The sequence below is a fragment of the Sycon ciliatum genome, chromosome 13 (genome assembly GCF_964019385.1).
Source record: "Sycon ciliatum chromosome 13, ocSycCili1.1, whole genome shotgun sequence".
Classification (NCBI taxonomy): Eukaryota; Metazoa; Porifera; class Calcarea; order Leucosolenida; family Sycettidae; genus Sycon; species Sycon ciliatum.
This window is the reverse complement of record NC_088655.1, coordinates 12,668,200-12,685,356: the sequence shown is the minus strand read 5'-3', so window position 1 is coordinate 12,685,356 and position 17,157 is coordinate 12,668,200. Positions and strand designations below refer to the sequence as shown.

General features: G+C 47.4%; 2 protein-coding genes across 3 annotated transcripts in view; one reads left to right on the top strand and one right to left on the bottom strand.

The window, feature by feature from the left end:
• LOC135829570 (uncharacterized) overlaps positions 1-12,778 on the top strand; it is a 22,354-nt gene extending 9,576 nt beyond the window's left edge. For both annotated transcript variants that reach the window (XM_065341965.1, XM_065341966.1), the window contains exons 11-20: positions 1-144; positions 1,143-1,226; positions 1,689-2,035; positions 3,662-3,710; positions 4,859-5,050; positions 7,869-8,000; positions 8,795-8,884; positions 9,873-10,037; positions 10,967-11,200; positions 11,602-12,778. The exon at positions 1-144 is cut by the window's left edge and continues 49 nt beyond it. In XM_065341965.1, coding sequence (XP_065198037.1) covers positions 1-144; positions 1,143-1,226; positions 1,689-2,035; positions 3,662-3,710; positions 4,859-5,050; positions 7,869-8,000; positions 8,795-8,884; positions 9,873-10,037; positions 10,967-11,200; positions 11,602-11,727 — 1,563 coding nt within the window. In that variant the 3' untranslated portion in view covers positions 11,728-12,778. The remainder of the gene's footprint in view (positions 145-1,142; positions 1,227-1,688; positions 2,036-3,661; positions 3,711-4,858; positions 5,051-7,868; positions 8,001-8,794; positions 8,885-9,872; positions 10,038-10,966; positions 11,201-11,601) is intronic.
• A 564-nt stretch (positions 12,779-13,342) lies between these two features.
• On the bottom strand, positions 13,343-16,851 carry LOC135829572 (carbohydrate deacetylase-like). Its single transcript, XM_065341970.1, has 2 exons — positions 16,346-16,851; positions 13,343-15,059 (listed from the first exon to the last, which is right to left on the bottom strand). The coding sequence occupies exons 1-2, from the start codon at positions 16,763-16,765 to the stop codon at positions 14,322-14,324; spliced, it is 1,158 nt and encodes a 385-aa protein (XP_065198042.1). The 5' UTR covers positions 16,766-16,851; the 3' UTR covers positions 13,343-14,321.
• Positions 16,852-17,157: the final 306 nt, after the last annotated feature.

The window sequence follows — 17,157 nt, the reverse complement described above, 5'->3', positions numbered from 1 at the left end:
CATAGTACAGGTGCTGGTGGTGCTGCTGCCGGTGCTAGTCGTCATGCTGGTGCGAGTCACTCACGTAGACACAGTGCCATGGGGGATCAAGCTCCTCGCCATGGCGGAAGCCAGACTGTCGATGCTTTGAACATGGATTCATTGGTAAGTCGTTGAGCTCGGCTTGGCATGCGTGATCCCAAGCTCGGGCGTTGAGTTGACCATGCTGATAAGGCATTTGGACATAACAATTACATGTATGGTCAACCTCGTAAACAATGTGCGAATAACAGCAGAATCTCCAGACCTGGTGACCATTTGACTTCATACTTCCAGCCTTACAAAATAACGACAATTTGCGAATTACGGTACTTTTCTCATGCCTGATCAATGATTGTTATTTGCTAGGTTGATGTGCATTACTGATAGTGCAGTGTGATGTACAGCTGACATGCATGTGTACCTGGTTTTGTTTTCAACGAGACTTGCAGCATGATTTTGTTGCACGGAATGTATAATAAGAATAATACAGCACGCATATAGCTCATATGAAAAATCAAATGAGGGTCATGCATCAGTCGCGTTCTGTCTGAGGCAAGTTGCTCCGCTTCCAAAAGAGACATATTGAGAAGTAAAAGGTCATTCCTAATGTTGTCTACCCATCTGGTCACTGGGCAACCTCTGGGCTTCTTTATATCTGGAAAGTATGCCCAGCACTTTGTGTGGACCTAGTTGTCCAAGCCGGTTGCGATCTAACTAGCACTCATTGTGCAGGAGCCTACTGTGTTGACTGTGTTTTTTTGCAGTCTACTAGTGCCAGAGCTGTCATTGGCCTGAAGATAGCGTTGGTTGGCTGAGTAGTATCACAGCACAGCAGAATATCTGTCTGGTCAGAACCTGGTCAGCCAGATATTCTGCTGTGCTCCAGAACTCACTTGTACTATTAATATGTGGCTTGTGCACAAGCTTCATCGACTAAACCGCTATTGATAGCAGTGAAGAACAATGGCTACTTTAGATTAGGGACAAGTGACAGCATTGTCTATACTGGAATGTTCTCTCTCTTTTATTTGGGGGGGGGGGGGGTGATGCCATACTGATCTCATGACATGCAATGTGATTGGATGTATGGGTATGCACATGATGTGCTGTGTGCTCTGCAGAAGCGTCACTTGCTTGCCATGGACACTGGCGTTGGGGAGGATCACTCCAGCCTCGCCCTGGCCACCTCGGAATACGCATCACAGGTGAGCGGAGGACAGGAACTAGATGTGTGCACTACAACAACAGTGGGTCTCATAGTCAGGCTATTCTGAATAGGTTCCGCTTCAAAACACAACAGCCCAATTGCCTAGGTATGGATGTGTATGTAACTATGAAGCTGTGTGGGTCAGTGGCTGCGGCGCAGACAACATTTTGTGTACTGTTCCAATACGGGCAGCCAACACTACCATGTATAATATCGAATACTGCAGTGACTTTTACTGAGGCCTGCCTCGTATAGAATCCTGTTTGAATACAAGCCTGATTTTCAAGATGCACTTGTGGCACATTAGACTGGTTTCAGTGTTGACGTACATAGAAATACCTGGTTCAAATAGAAGCCTGGTCCTGACATTTGCTTCTACAGGAATATGCATAGTTGGGGATTTCCCCATAACTGCCCATGATTGAAGAGTCTCTTGTTCCCCTACTATGCATTGCTGCAGATATCACTGAGTGGAGAAGCAGGCAAGCCAGTGGATGACACTCGGCAGCAGCAGTCTGCCGATCATGCACACCGCGGCGGCGAGAGCACACCAACCACGTCGAAGGCGTCCGTTTCGTCCAAGAAAAGCGCCAAGAGCCCGGCAAGCGGTTCGCCAAAGGCAGGTGCAACGCCGGAGAAAACATCCCCTAAGGACGACGTGGTGCAGACATCCGATAGCGGGGACCAGAAGGAGGGTGCTGGCGATTCGTCAACCGATGCACCGGATGAAGGTGGTAGCTTGGAGCTTGGTCCGCCGCCAGCACCGCAAGATGAACTGGAGATGCACATCCTGACTGCCTTACAAAGGTAACACACATGGCTCACATCCTGGCAAGATTTGCAGCTACAGTAAAACCTGTGTCTAACGAGCACCCCTTGGGGCCAGAAAAAGCGGTCTTCAGTGGCAGGTGGTCCTTAGTTAGAGGTTTGCACCGCACAACCATAATACGAATGTGAGACCGTCTGTGCCTGGCGAAGTGGTCTGTAGTACCAGGCTGGTCGCTAGTCACGGTGGTCTTTAGTTACAGGTTTTACTGTGCACTCCCTTCAGAGAATGATGGGACTTGATCTTTCAATGAAAAGAACATTGGTGGTGGTGGTGAGAAGGAGAGCTCTGTGCCAGAACTTTGCAGCTTAGAGAGCGTGTGTGGCCAGGCGTGTGTTTACCGCCATATGGCCAGGTGTGTCTTTACCACCATATTAATCAACCAAAAGAACATTCAGCCATAAAACTGCAATGAATAAGATAAAAGTATGTGTTTATTCTATGTTATCATGCGTCTACTCTAAAGTTTTCTATGAACTATTTCCGGGAAATCTTCTCCAGGCTGGCCATGGTCTTCTTATAATATCTGTACGGAGGTGTAATGGGGCTCACTTTGCAGATTGGCTGATGCTAAGTTCATTTGAACCTCATGCCAGAATATTGTCACAATCAAGTTTGTGAAGCCACGAAATACATCCTTTTGTGAAGGAGCCGTGGAGAAATGTTCGCCCTTTGCCCTTTGTCATTGGGCTGTTCATCTAAGTGCTGGCTTGTTTTGTCTGGTTTCAGCTGTGTAGTTTATGCCTCACAAGCCACGGTACAGAGAAACTCCTTCAATGCAAAAACCTGAAGAAACCTCTACTTCTACAAATGTTCTAATCATCCAACACCAAAACACACACATGCATACACACACGCACGTGCACAAACACACACACACACACACACACACACACACACACACACACTCATTATTATAGGTCGCTCGATGATGAAAACAAGCTTTTTTTTGGTAATTTCGGCCAAGTACAGTGAATATCGTTTATAAAGTGACCGGGTGTAACGATATACCGGCTATAATGATCGAACTCGCCCAAATCAAAATCAAATCACAAAAAAATACAGCTAAAATATCACTATACACACTATTATCGGCTATACCGATATATCGCTTATTGTGATGGGCTTCAGGAAGCAAACCATATCAAATGTACAGGAAAATATCGTATATACTGATCAAGAGTGATGATCACAAAACAATTGTTCTTCAAATTTAGTTTATTTCTTCCAAAACTGATCCAGTATTGCCTGGATGCATCTGGCAGCAGACGTGATTGAGAGAAAATTCTTCCCTGTATGCTGTAAGCAGCCACATGTACACATGGCTGCTTTTCATGCTTTTTCCAGCATGTATGCATCATTTCATGCACAGTCATGTGCCATATGCATCATTTCATGCACAGTCATGTGCCATGTGTCAGTCATACATGCAAATCGGATATAGTGATGCACCGGATATAGTGATAAATTATCGAAAATCAAAGGGGCACGTTATATCCACTATTTACTGTATGCTGCATGACGAATAGTGGGTACCGTCAACATATGGGTATTCAAGTTTATGGAGGCGTATGCTGGTTATTGTCTTCTTCTATTTTGTCATTCAGCGTGGACAATGATAGCAGCGGGTTCATAACAACCGAGGACGTTTTGAACGTAAGGCCACCCTTTCTTTTTTCGTTGTTTAACGTCCGCGCCCGCGTACCTTTTTGCCTCCGACCGGAAAAAAAACAAGAAAGTAGTAGTACCAATAATATGCGAAGTTGTAAATACATGATTGTGTAGTTTCACAGTGTGCCGATCATGACCTTAAACTTATAATCTTGCCTCCCGGGCATGCCTTTGTCTTGTGTTCTTTTTCTTTTTTTGTTGGCTTTTAAATATCGTACGGTGTGCGTCCTAGTAAAAATCCAGATGTAATGAATTCATTACATGCTAACTCCATGCTATGTACCTGTTTTGTTGGATTCATCAGGCATGTGCTCAATGTACCATCAAAGAGTGTTGTTCTATGCCTGCAAGTGCCGTTAGACCCAGAAATATTGTATATATCACATGCTTTACTGGTCAAAATGTTTGATTGGGGTTTCTAGTTTTTGGAATGGGCTTTTGTTTTTTTTCCGCCCTCCCGCGTACCTTTTCGCGAAAAAAGGACGTTAAACAATGAATTAACAAAGGGTGGCCTAAGTGGAAGTAGCCGATAACTTTATTGAACTTTCTGTACCGAACTGCATTGGGACTTGTTTCCGTCAGCAAGTGTGCCTGTGCCATGTTCAATACGGGTTTCCAACTTCAGTTTGCAGCCAGTAGAGAACAGGTATTATATTCTTTTTGATTGGGATGGAAACAGTGTGCTTTGGTTGATTCTCACAGTAGATGCAAACTGGGGTGTTGTATGCAGTCTGTGTGTATGTGTGTGTGGGGGGGGGGGGGCTGCAAAATATTATTAGAATAAGAAAAAATTGAAGCATATCCAGAGTGTGTCTGAGTGATGAAGGTGCTTAGCACAAACTATCATGCTATCTGTCCTTCTTGCTCTAAGCTTTGGACACCCAAGTGCACAAGTCTTTCTGTTATATGAACTTATATCCTCATCGACACAAAAGGTCCGATGTAATTTGTCTCTAGTCTTTTGCTCTACGCAATCACCAGGACACAGTGTCTGCTCCAGGATTTTGAACCAACCGGGTACACGTGCACCTGGCACAACTCCTCCAATCCTCATTGACTTGTCCATCACTCACTAAACTCCTCCATCCTTCAATCCAATCCATACCCCTCCTGTCTGTTTGTCCGTCATACAGGCCCTACAATTTCACAGCGAGATTCTGGAGTTCCACGAAGGCCATCTTGAAGCATTACAACAGCTGTGTCAAGAACTAGTGGAAACACACCACATGGCTGTCCATGGTCCTGAAGGCTGCCTGTCCTATCAACACGCACTGCCGGAAATCACCGACTTGATACGACAAGCCAGTGCGGATGTCGTAGCTGAGGTTAGATTTCATGGGAATGAAGCTATTGTAACATTGATAGACGCGTGTGGAGTAGTACATGTGCCTCAGCTAATATAGAATAAAGATGTTACTGCACTCGAAGTGAGTTTTACAGATTGAACTGTTCTCAGAGTAGGCTTTGCAAGTTTACGGCCTTCAGATTGGGTTTTTACAGAATGTACGGCCTTCAGATTGGGTTTTTACAGAATTTACTGCCTTCAAAGTGGGTTTTACAGATGGTACGCCCCTCAGAGTGGGCTATATATACTACTGAAGTTTCACTGAACTTCCAAATTCAGGATAGGACAAGGGAATTGAGATCTACATACATGTACTAGCTTGCTAGACTGGCATGACTCAGAAAACCCCCTGAAGCCAGTCGGGTTGGTATAGCCCAATGAAGACCACATACCAGTCAGGCTGGAGAGGCCTAGTGAAGACGTGCAGTCCGGTCGAGTGGCCAACTCAAGCGGGCATGGCTGCGGCCACAGAGAGCGTCCGGCTGACGCGTTGCCATTTCATGCACAGAACTGAGATGCACGACTCTACTGTAGAGAGATATCCGGTAGTGGAAGCTTGTGGCCGGCTGCACTGACGTTGTGCTATAGACAAGGGACTAAGCAGTGATTATAATGAATCTACCTTATTTATGAAATTAAAGGGGAAGTTAAGGCAAAAATTAAAATTTTACCAGTTGTAGTCTTCGGGGTGCTGAGTCGAATGGTCTTGGTCCGAGGAAGCTGAGACGCTCCCTTCCTACTTGAATCCCAATCGAACTCGCGCACTTCCACCGAAACTGGGTGACTGCGCCCTACTAGATGGGGATTTGTATGCAAAATGTCACTAAAAGCGCCATTTCGTTCTTATAAAAGCATGGATGACGGCGATTGACCCATATGTTGTAGTCTTTTGGACGCTGAGTCAACTGGTTTTGGTCCGAAAAGGCTGCGATGCAGCGTTCCACCTTTATTCCCAATCGAACATGGTTGAACAAGCGGTCACGTGCTCCTGCGTACACCAGTCACCTGGTCACCGTGCCTGCAGGGTACAACTTACTAGCCTGTTTGACCTTTTTTAGGTGCAGTCCTGTCACTCGAGTTGAACTCGAGTTGAACCTTGGTGTGAAAGTTGTCGCCTGCTGGCGTGGTGACCAGGTGATTTGGGCACCCAGGAGCACGTGACCACTTGTTCAACCATATTCGATTGGGAATAAAGGAGGAACGCTGCATCACGGCCTTTTCGGACCAAAACCAGTCGACTCAGCGTCCAAAAGACTACAACATAATGGGTCAATTGCGGTCATCCGTGCTTTTATAAGAACGAAATGGCGCTTTTAGTAGAGAGGTTTTGCAGAGCGAACGTTCGCAATGATTTTCGCGTTCCGGGTTGCGAAAACTATTGCGAACGTTCGCGCGAAATTTGTGTTTTGCATGTTTTTCGCTCCCAGGAATTTTCGCGTGCACTCGCTTGTTTGAGAAGTGGTCTTCATCCGATTATTTTGTTGTTGCGAGTGACGGCACCCTGAGTCATGGCCTGAGACGAGAGCTCTTTGACTACCTTGTCGGAGACTCACAGACAAACGGGTTGGCTTGTGCCGTAATCTGGCGCATCAACACCTGAAATTCAAAAAGGCATCGTTGATGTAACCGGCTCTGAGCAGTGAGAAGACGAGCAGGCAGGAGATCGGGGATGGTTCCGGAGATGAAGCAACACGGGCTGCCACAAGTATAGGAAAGCTAGCACCCGCGGACCAAGCCAAGAGTAGAGATCAAGCACAAACATGAGGATTGAGGGTGGCTCACCGCGCACGAACAGTCCACAAAGAGCGAACATTACTGCGAACGTTTGCATGTTTCTCGCCAAGAAAATTTCGTGTGCACTCGCTTGTTTTTGAGAAGTGTTCTCCATCCGATTATTTGTTTGTTGCGAGTGGCGGCACGCGCACCAGGTACCCTGAGTCACGGCCTGAGAGAGACGAGAGCTCTTTGACTACGTTGTCCATGGCCGGAGACCCACAGACAAACGGGCCGGGTTGGCTTGTGCCGTAATCTTGCGCATCAACACCTGAGATTCAAAAAGGCATCATTGATGTAACCGATTCTGAGCAGTGAGAAGACGAGCAAGCAGGAGATCGGAGATGGTTCTGGAGATGAAACAACACGGGCTGCCAAAACTATCGGAAAGCTAGCACTCGCGGACCAAGCCAAGAGTAGAGATCCAGCACAAACATGAAGATTGAGGGTCGCTCACCGGTGCACCGTGCACCAGGCTGACCAGCGGTCCACAAAGAGCGAAAATTACTGCGAAAGTTTGTTTCGCGTTTCCTGCAACTTTCGCGTTCAAAACTGCGAACGTTCGCACGAAGTTTCGCTTTTCGTGACGTCAAACGAAAATTCGCGCGAACGTTCGCTCTGCAAAACCTCTCTAGTGGCATTTTGCATACAAATCCCCATCCAGTAGGGCGCAGTCACCCAGTTTCGGTGGAAGTGTGCGAGTTCGATTGGGATTCAAGTAGGAAGGGAGCGTCTCAGCTTTCTCGGACCAAGACCATTCGACTCAGCACCCCGAAGACTACAACTGGTGAAATTTTAATTTTTGCCTTAACTTCCCCTTTAAGCCACTCATCCCAGCGCCGTTAATTTGTTCCTCAAACTCAGTGTGCCCGTAAGATACTGATTTTGAAGCTTGATTTTTCCTTTCTGAATGTGTGTACGTTTGTCCATATCATGCGTGCATCCGTATGTCCCCGTGAATATGTCGGACGTGTTGTGTGTAAAATGTGTGCGCTCTCCGGGACAAATCTCTTCATCATCTACAGCTTTACCCGAGTGGAAACGTGTACGTATGGTCACAGCTGCCCGATGCCCTAGCCCGCCACACGCTCTGGTTCAATAGAGAGACCAGTGAGCTAGCACTGGAGAGACCTGCGGATGATGTACCCATTGTGCGGGTAAGTGTGCCAATGCTTGCCAGGCTAATACGGGATACATGTAGCAATGCCAATGCTCTTGCGCTCAATGCCACTGAATCTGATCATACGGGGCAAGATCTACTGGTCAACACTGCATGGGCTTGAGATTGCACGGCAGGAACACTTGCATGCATGGGGAAATTGCCTTGGGCAAAGTGACACGTGTTACTGCACTTTCTTCTTTGCTGAAGGAGAGTTCATTCACTTTCCAAATGCTGTGTGTGTGTGTGTGTGTGTGTGTGTGTGTGCCATATGGTGCAGTGGTATGTGCAGCGATTTCCAATCGATAGATTGCGGGTTCGATTCCCGACGATTATGGTCACACACGTCTTTCTTCTCTTTCTCAGACTCTTCCTGACTTTTCTTTCATTCTCCTGGGTGGTTACCAACAGCCAGTGCATGCCGGAGTATGTGGTGTGATGTGTGTGCGGGAAAAAAAAAAAAGAAAAAAAAGAAAAGAAAAAAAAATGAAAAAGACCAAAAAAAGGGATTCACTGGCCAGAAAATGTCACTCCAAATAGCTGTATGGTGTAGACCAGGCTGAATAGTGACGGTCAATTCTTCAGCCTTGCAAGCTGTTGAATGGTGTAATCCCAGCACAAGTTGCTATGGCTTCTGCCGTAGCATTGCTATCATCGCCTCCGGCGATGGGCGTCAAAGGTCAAAGGTCAAAGGTGTGTGTGTGTGTGTGTGTGTGTGTATGTGTGTGCATCTGCACGCATGCGTGTGTAACTTATGTGTGTGTGTTTGTGTATGTCTGTGTGTGTTTCTAGGATGAGTTCTTCGAGGAGACCATGGTGAATATGTTCATAGAGTATGACCTGAACCAGGATAACCTACTGGACAGGAATGAGTTTCTCAAGGTGAGCTTCTAGTGATGCAGTGCTGCTACCCATCATAGCCCGCTTGCCACAATATCCTTGGTTTGAGTGTTTGTGATGCACCAAGCCTGATACAGCATCGTATGCAACTGTGACACTGCATTTAAACAGTTAGTGTGGCTGCTGCACTATTCATTAGCCCTTCGGCAACCCATCCTTGGTGCAATTAGTTTGTGGCACGCCAAGCCATGATGAGGCTTATGCCACACTGTGTGCTACGCAGGTTGCAGACCTGCCTACTTCAATTCGTCGGTGGTAGGGAGATCTGCTTCCAGGCTGGGCTGCCAATGGGGAGGTTGCCTGCTCTCGACATGTAGGGGAAAATGTGCATGTTATGTAAGCACGTTGGCCATGCATAGGAAAAGAGTGCCAATCACACTAACAAGTACATGGCGGTACGTGCATGCTTAGGGGTTGTCGCAAAAGTTGTTTGTCGTCCCTGAAACGAACACGATTCATTTTGGGGGGGGGGGGGGGGAAGGGGGTGCGAGCCAAAATCGCAAGTCGACCGACACTGTACATATGACATGTACATGCATGCGATTTTCGTCGTCCAGCATAGCAAGCTGTGTTCGTTTCAGAGGGAGGGGAGGGGGTCCAAGTACGAAATAAACGATGTTCGTTTCAGGGACGACAGAAAACTTGTGCGACGACCCCTTAGCTTACTTGCCGCAAAATCTGTGCTGCGTAGGGAGGTTTTCATTGCTGGTCAGGAGATAGGGAGGTGTTTCAAAAATGCATCAGCAAAATCGGGATGTCTCCCGCCTGCTAGGGATATCTCCCGCCTCCTAGGGAGATTAGGAATCTCTGAGTTTGTGTCTGTGTGTTCATGTGCAACACAGCATTGTGGTTGTTGCGGTATTCATTATCCCTATGCCGAGTCAAATGTTTTGCGATACAAACCAAGATGATGCTTCTGCAACACTGTGTTTGAGCAGTTATTGTTCGTGTTGTGTGCTCTGCCCTGCAGTTACTGCAGTCACCCGGTGTGGGTAGTCGTCTGACTGTCGAGCAGGTGGAGGAGCTATGGATGCTTTTCACCGAGTCTCCGCTGAACAGTCTGGACTTTGATCACTTTGTGCCGTTTGCCAGACTGCTCATACTGCGTATCTATGGCAACCAGTATACCGAGGAGGTGAGTAGTTCCATCTAGTGATGTTAGGTGTACGCGTTATATATGGGATACAGTAAAACCTGTCAAGGCGACCACTCGGATAAGGCGACCACCTGTCCTAGAAAACCACTGAAACCAGGATCAAGGGATTCTATTTCCAGTCAAATGACCCTGGATAAGGAGACCACCTGGTAGCAGAGACCACGTTTTGAAGGTCCCTTGAGCGGTCGTCTTAGACAGGCTACACTGTAGGTAAGTTTGAAGAGTATAGATGCAAAGCGCGACAAATCATTTCATCACTTTTCAGATAATGACCAAAACAGGATTCATTTCATGTGCGGTTCGTTTCTAAATCCGTATTTGGACACCGGTTTTGAAGTTGTTCCGGTCAGATTTTGAATGTCAAGTTTTTTGCCTGAAGGTGCCTCTAGACCTTTTGATTAACCTGAGCTCTAAATCTCAATTTCCCAAATTTGGCGCATGTCGCCTTTTGGACCTCCTCTTCACATGCACTACGAGGGACAAAATAGTCATACGCTGCCTACTATGAAACCGCTACAAGCTGTCCGGAGATTGCCAAAGCATACCGCCAGAGTGCATGTGATTTTAGTGTATCCAGGGGCGTCGGACACGGCACGGTCACTACGGTATTGACCGTATCCCTTTTTGCCCCCGGTACCACGTGAATTAATAAAATACACTGAACTGGGCTCAACATTTTGTAAATATTCGGCTCAGCCACCCGTCCCAGACGAGTAGGTTGTACTTCAGCTGGCTGACTGATCCACACTAAAATACCTTCCGACGCCCCTGTCACTATTCCACATGGCCAGCAAAGTCCATAACCCCCTCTCCAGTCCCGATCAGTAGTGGCGGGACGGACTGACAGCGTGGGCTAATGAAACCCACATGGTTCTTATTGCTCCTTACATTCTGCCCCTCTGTTACAGGAGCAGGAGTGGATCGAGCTGTCGTGTCCGATCTGCCCACGCTTCTGGTACAGTAAAGTCACTGGCCAGACCATACTGCTACCGCCGGACATCCTCTGGGACTATCCGCTGGAAGAAGACGAAGCAAACGCTTACGAACAGACAAGTTTACCCACCAAAGTTGGCACACTGCGTCGTGAGGACAGCGCCTATGGACATCTTGTGGGGGATCCGTCCACGCTGACAGACCGAAAGGTAAGAAATTTGACTCTTGACCAGGGGTGTTGGCACCAGTGCGGCAGGTGTGGCCAAAGTCGCACCAATAATTTCATCTTGAGAGTGTTGAAGTCATAAAATATGGGCTATTTGGGCCCATTTTTCCAATTTGTTCCCTGGGGACGGTACCAGTAATGAAAGGGCACTCGTTTGTTGGTGAACGTACTGGTTGCAGTGTAACCTTCCGTAATCATGCTCCATTTATGATTATTGCCACGGTGTACTTGATAGGTTTGTAACACCGGGTATTCAAGTCGTGCAACATGTATCAATCAAATTGGATGCATTACGGTATATTGATCTAGTATCCAATGCTCTTTGTAACGTTTGCACTTGTGCTTTCTGCTCGTGCATTGACTGCCCTTTACTCTGCTGTGTAGATACTGCGACCGGTACCACCACCTCCAGCACAATCACGATTTGCGCAGACGCCACCGGCCGGCCTGGCCGCCATCAGTGAAGAAGCCGCCAGTATTCCCAGCCGTCCTGGATCGTCGGCTGCCTAGCACACTGTCCGCTGTGGAGAGTCCTGGATCAATGGCGGCCTAGCCTTGGCTACAGTGTCTGTGGAGAGTCCTGGACTATCAGTAGCCTAGCCTAGGATATCGTGTCTGTGGAGAGTCCTGGATCAATGGCGGCCTAGCCTAGGCTATCGTGTCTGTGGAGAGTCCTGGATCAATGGCGGCCTAGCCTAGGCTATAGTGTCTGTGGAGAGTCTTGGACTCAGTAGCATAGCCTTGGCTACAGTAGCTGTGGAGAGTCCGGGATCAATGGCGGCCTAGCCTAGGCTATAGTGTCTGTGGAGAGTCCTGGACTATCAGTAGCCTAGCACCGTGACACTAGTCATTGAGAGCCGGTGCGCTTGTGCACCGTGTCCAGTCAAGTGAGGGAAGGCATAAAAACTGAACGTGATCATTTCATTTTCATTTTTATTTGATTGATTTTCCAATGGCGAATAGATGCCCATCATGGGAATCTCAAGGCCTGGGACAAGGGTGAAAATGCATGTATGTAAAAAATGGATATGTTGAAAGAGTCATGTAGTGCTAAAGATCTGCAGGGATGACATTGAAGCTGACTTTGTCCTTGATTCTTCCAAACTATGAATGCTACGAGTATCATTGTTCATTTTCAAACTGCTGCTACTCATGTATACAACGCTACCGGGTCTGCAAAGCTGAACTCTCAATTCTCTCAGGCGAGCTTTTCTGCGCCCTGTGCGTCAGAAAATTGTTGAGAAATGCAGGTTGCATAGAGTTCTGCATTTTTAGTATTTTAATATTAAAAATAATACTGAGTTGCCATGAAGACTTGATTTTAGTTTTTAGTAATTTACTTTAGAATTCCCTACAGCAGTCTGCAGTGTATGCAAGGCAATGAGTGGAATTCCATGCTATGCCCGCGTCGGGTCCTATCAAATTCTACATATTATTATTATCATTTCTCGCAGCACGCACTAGTTTCGATTGGACAATGTCTGCCGCATTATTGCTTCCCCTGTTCTAGGACATCAAGAAATACCAAGACTTCGAATCATGGAGGCTTGTGTTGGACGGATCTCTTTTGCTCGTTGTTTGCATGTCCGCATGTGAATCGACAGTGTTTTGATTGTGACAGGAGAACCAGCCCATCTAAGCCAACAATGCAGTGTATACAACGTGCCCTTCGTTTACAGGTGATCCCAGTGTCATTAATTTTGGATGGACATTGCTAACGTTACCCGCTGTTCCTAGCTGGTTCTGCACAGCTGTTCACCTTATCTCAGTGGTTTTAATTCCTTGACGGGTGCTGTTGCACATGTAGATCTACGAGAGACTTGAGCATGTGGTGCTTGAGAGGCCCCCCAAAAAACTGGTAGAGCTAGACAGGTTGAGAATTACTCTTGCAACCAGGGCATGTGCTGGTGTATGTGCTGCAAGCAAATCACCTGCACACAGTGTATTTCTGCGGGCCCCATAACACAGAGCACATGCAGTGTTGAAGTCGCATAACACGCTCTTCTGTTGTATAATTTAAAAGTGGTAAAACAGTTAAATAAAAAAAAGAGGCAAAAAATTCAGTATCTCCCCATGGCCCAAAGACGTCTCACCATACCATGCACGTTTCACCGGGGAGACAACGGAAGTGGCAACATTCTTACAGTGCACTAAAGTTAGTATAATTCAATTGTCTTCACCAGTGTGACGTGACATTGATGACGAAATCAAGAATTCCTAGACAGCTCCACAAGATCAATGATTCCATGTTCTCGGAGTACCGTATAAAGATTTGAATCAAGTTTTAAAAAAAGACCTGCCAACAGGTGGGTTTCACAACAGAAACTATGGAAAACTGAATCGCTTCAGCGGTTTGTGACAGTAAAAAAAGTAAATAAGAAGAAAATAAAATTGGACCAAAATTGGGCACTGCAAATTCCTTATCCAAAAGTCCCCGCCAAGGAAGCGGGGATAAATATCATGGCTTTAATATGTCGGCAATAATATCCTCAAACATCCACCGGAACAAATTACAAGCTTGCAGAGTTGTCACTGCAAACAGTGCAAGTATTCTGATCACCGAGGCTGACCCTACAGAATTCGGATGTCGCTGCGGAGTAGTAGTATTTATGATTTTAACAGGGGAACCCTACAGACGGTGTCTTCTTATTACAGGGAACCCTATGAATGATTGACACAATTGAACAAACTCTGAGCGAGAGTTAGGAGTGACTTTCTGTACTCTGGATTGACTGTCCTTGCATTGGGCATCAGCTACTACGTATTACCGAATAGGATCTGGTGCACCGGCCACCGCCCGGTTCCAACAAAACCTGGCCAGCAGCTGCTGCGCCTGCTGCTGACAATGAGCATAATTATGATGATGGCGAGGTCATCGGTCGCAGGCGCTCACACTGCAATGCGACGAGCGAGAGAAGAGAACTCGGCCCTGGTCACATTACATCAGAAATACAGCGCCAGGGTCGGAGTGGGACCATTCGCCGTGACTACTCTAAAGACAGGATATCAGAACGCCAATCTCTGCAGTATGCACACTGGCAAGCCAAACGCACGGCATCGACTGTTCATTTCTGAAGTAACGTGACCTGGATCAGCTTGGGTAGCTACGTAGCAGCAGCGACAGGATCAGCATCAGCCATGGTGGCCTGTGTAACTGATAGCTGTGACCATCTCACCAGTTGTACCTGCAAGTCATCACACAACTGCCGACGCAGCTCAGCATCACACAGCACGGAGACTTCGTGATCGCGGTCAGCGCTCTGTGCAAAATCATCTGGCCCCTGCCCGCAGCCACCCTCGCCTGCCATCAGGGCGTAGCCAGGGTGTACCATAAGCTCCACAGTGCAGGACGACGATGACGGTGAAACGGATTCCTGTTGCGATTCTCCAGTCCTAACAGGGGGTGATACAGCAGCGGCACACGGCACTTCATGTGATGCAATAGTCGCCGACGGAGTACTCGTACACTGCGGGTCACGTGACACTTGCCTGATCTCGGACACGATGCGTGACACCAGCATGTCGGCGCCCATGGTCGCCATGCCGACAAAATGGCGGGTGGAGGCGATGCCGTGAGACGCGAAGACGGCAAGGCTCTGCCGAGCGTCATCGGTTATCTGCTGGTAGAACTGCCTGCGTGCGGTGGACACCCAGCAGGCATGTGTAATGTGTGGCTCTATAGGCAAGCGAGTCCAGTGAACACTATGCTTGTGTAGCTCACTGGCAAACACATCACGAACGCCTGGCAGAACATGGATGTGCTGGTGGCCGTCGGCATGGTGAGGGTGGTAGCCTAGGAGACGGTGGAACTTTTCAAACTGAGCTGCGATCTCCTGCCGAACCTGGATGTGTGATTGACAGACGTGCATTCCATACACACGCACGCACGCACATACACATGCACACACGCATGCACGCATGCACGCACACACCATGCACATAATTATTGGTATGCACAAATACAGACCTGCTTTGCATAGGCGATGAGGATGTGCAATCTTCCCTATTTAAAAAAATGAATAGGTATAGTCGTGGACATGGAAATCCGGTCGCACGTCTAGCGGCCCCAGAGCGCTGGCCATGCAGCCATAGACAAGCGGTACACACATGCATTTATGCACTGCATGGTCGCATCGGATCAACATGTGCACTGCACGCAGCGTTCTGTACGCGCTGAGGGCGCCGGCCCCGGTCAATCGACTGGATTTCCATGTCCGCTACAGTACTATGAGCACCGGGAATGACTTTGACAGGCATGCAATACAGCCAGACCTCATATAACCGCACGCATCCGTTATCCACAAAAACATCCAAATAGGGGAGGGAACCGGATAATCGAACACACATACTGTATGTATGCATGGCATATGCCGTAAATCGGTAACCAACGATTTTCTTCCGGATGGCGAGGGATCCGGATAAAAGCGGACCGGATGAGCGAGGTCTGACCGTACCTTGCAAAACAAAACAAGGATTGTTATGGACGCATGAGTTAGTATTGTGGATTGCTGTTGCACACGAACTTACGGGGCACATGTTTGAAATGCATAGTTCACACCACTTTCAACATCAGTCCATGGCAAACTTCACACCACCAGTCGTACAGGCACAATGCCACATTGCTGGTCTCAGATCACAGTTGGGCAGACACAAACAACGAGTTCCGTAAATGTGTGTGTGTGTGCATGTTTGTGTGTGCATGTTTGTGTGTGCACGTGTGTTTGTACATACACACGCACACACAGACACCACACACACACACACACACACACACACACACACGCACGTTCAGTCAACTTTGCGTATAACGACTCTTGGCCGGGCATCAGAAAAGTGTCCTTATTCGCGAAGTGTCGTTATACCCGAAGTCTCATTATATGTATACAGGTAGAATGGACTTTGCTCTGGGCATGGACATTCTGTTGTTATTCGCGAATTGTCGTTATATCCGCAGTCGTTATTAGCGAAGTTGCCTGTACATGCATGTGTGCGTGTGTTTGTGACTTTGTGTACAATCATGCATGCGTGCATGTGTGTGTGTGTGTGTGTGTGTGTGTGTGTGTGTGTGTGTGTGTGTGTGTGTGTGTGTGTGTGTGTGTGTGTGTGGTGTGTGTGTGTGCACACACACCTGGTCAAGGCTTATTTTTCCTTCTCGCAGGGCGGTGCGGAATCCCATCTTGCCCAGGAAGTATCCGCCCTCCAGGAGAGTCGGTACTTGATGTGATGGAGCTGTTGGAGTACCTTCAGTCAAATTCACATGCAGGCCAACATCAACACGATTTTCCATTGCAACGAGTCTCTTGCCTGCGCTGACTGCAGACTGTCCATTGACCATCAGACTCACACTGGTTACGATTCCAGCATTCTGCTGTAGGGTGCAAAAGATGCCATCATCACGTCGCTCCGCATAGCCCACGTCATCAGCATTCACTACCAGCAACATTGTGACGAGTGAAAATGTAACAATTATTATGACTTGTAATATTGTTTTCCACTGTGAATTGTTTTCAGGAAAGCACCACTCTCGTTGTACGCTCCGCAACACCATCCAAATGAGATTTGGAGACTCTAGCAAGACGTGAAAGTACTAAAATAGTCTCCGTGGAGAATGATTATTGCTTGATGGAAGCATCAGCGATATAATTATTATTATTTTATTTTTCAGAAGTTGGACTTTTCATTCCGATCTGACTGTTTTTGAATTTTTAAAATATTTTACCATTGACTACTATACTACATGTACCGGTAGTAGATCAGACCCACCACTGCACTATAATATGAGCTGCATCTGGAGGTATATTATGGCACCGCATGCGCGCAGGCCGCGCACCTGAGGGCCTTTCTGGAAGCCTTACTCGATCGGATAGAGCGAAACTGAGCACACTGGGATGCGAGCAGTTTTTAGCAGGGAGTAGTAAAATACACGTATTTTACTACTCC

Excerpts from the sequence above, each read along its gene's own strand:
- LOC135829572 (XM_065341970.1), bottom strand. The coding sequence starts at position 16,765 with ATGGTGTTGCGGAGCGTACAACGAGAGTGGTGCTTTCCTGAAAACAAT. Across the intron at positions 15,060-16,345 it reads GAAAAATAAGCCTTGACCAG|GTTCGGCAGGAGATCGCAGC; the intron begins GTGTGTGTGCAC and ends TCACACATCCAG.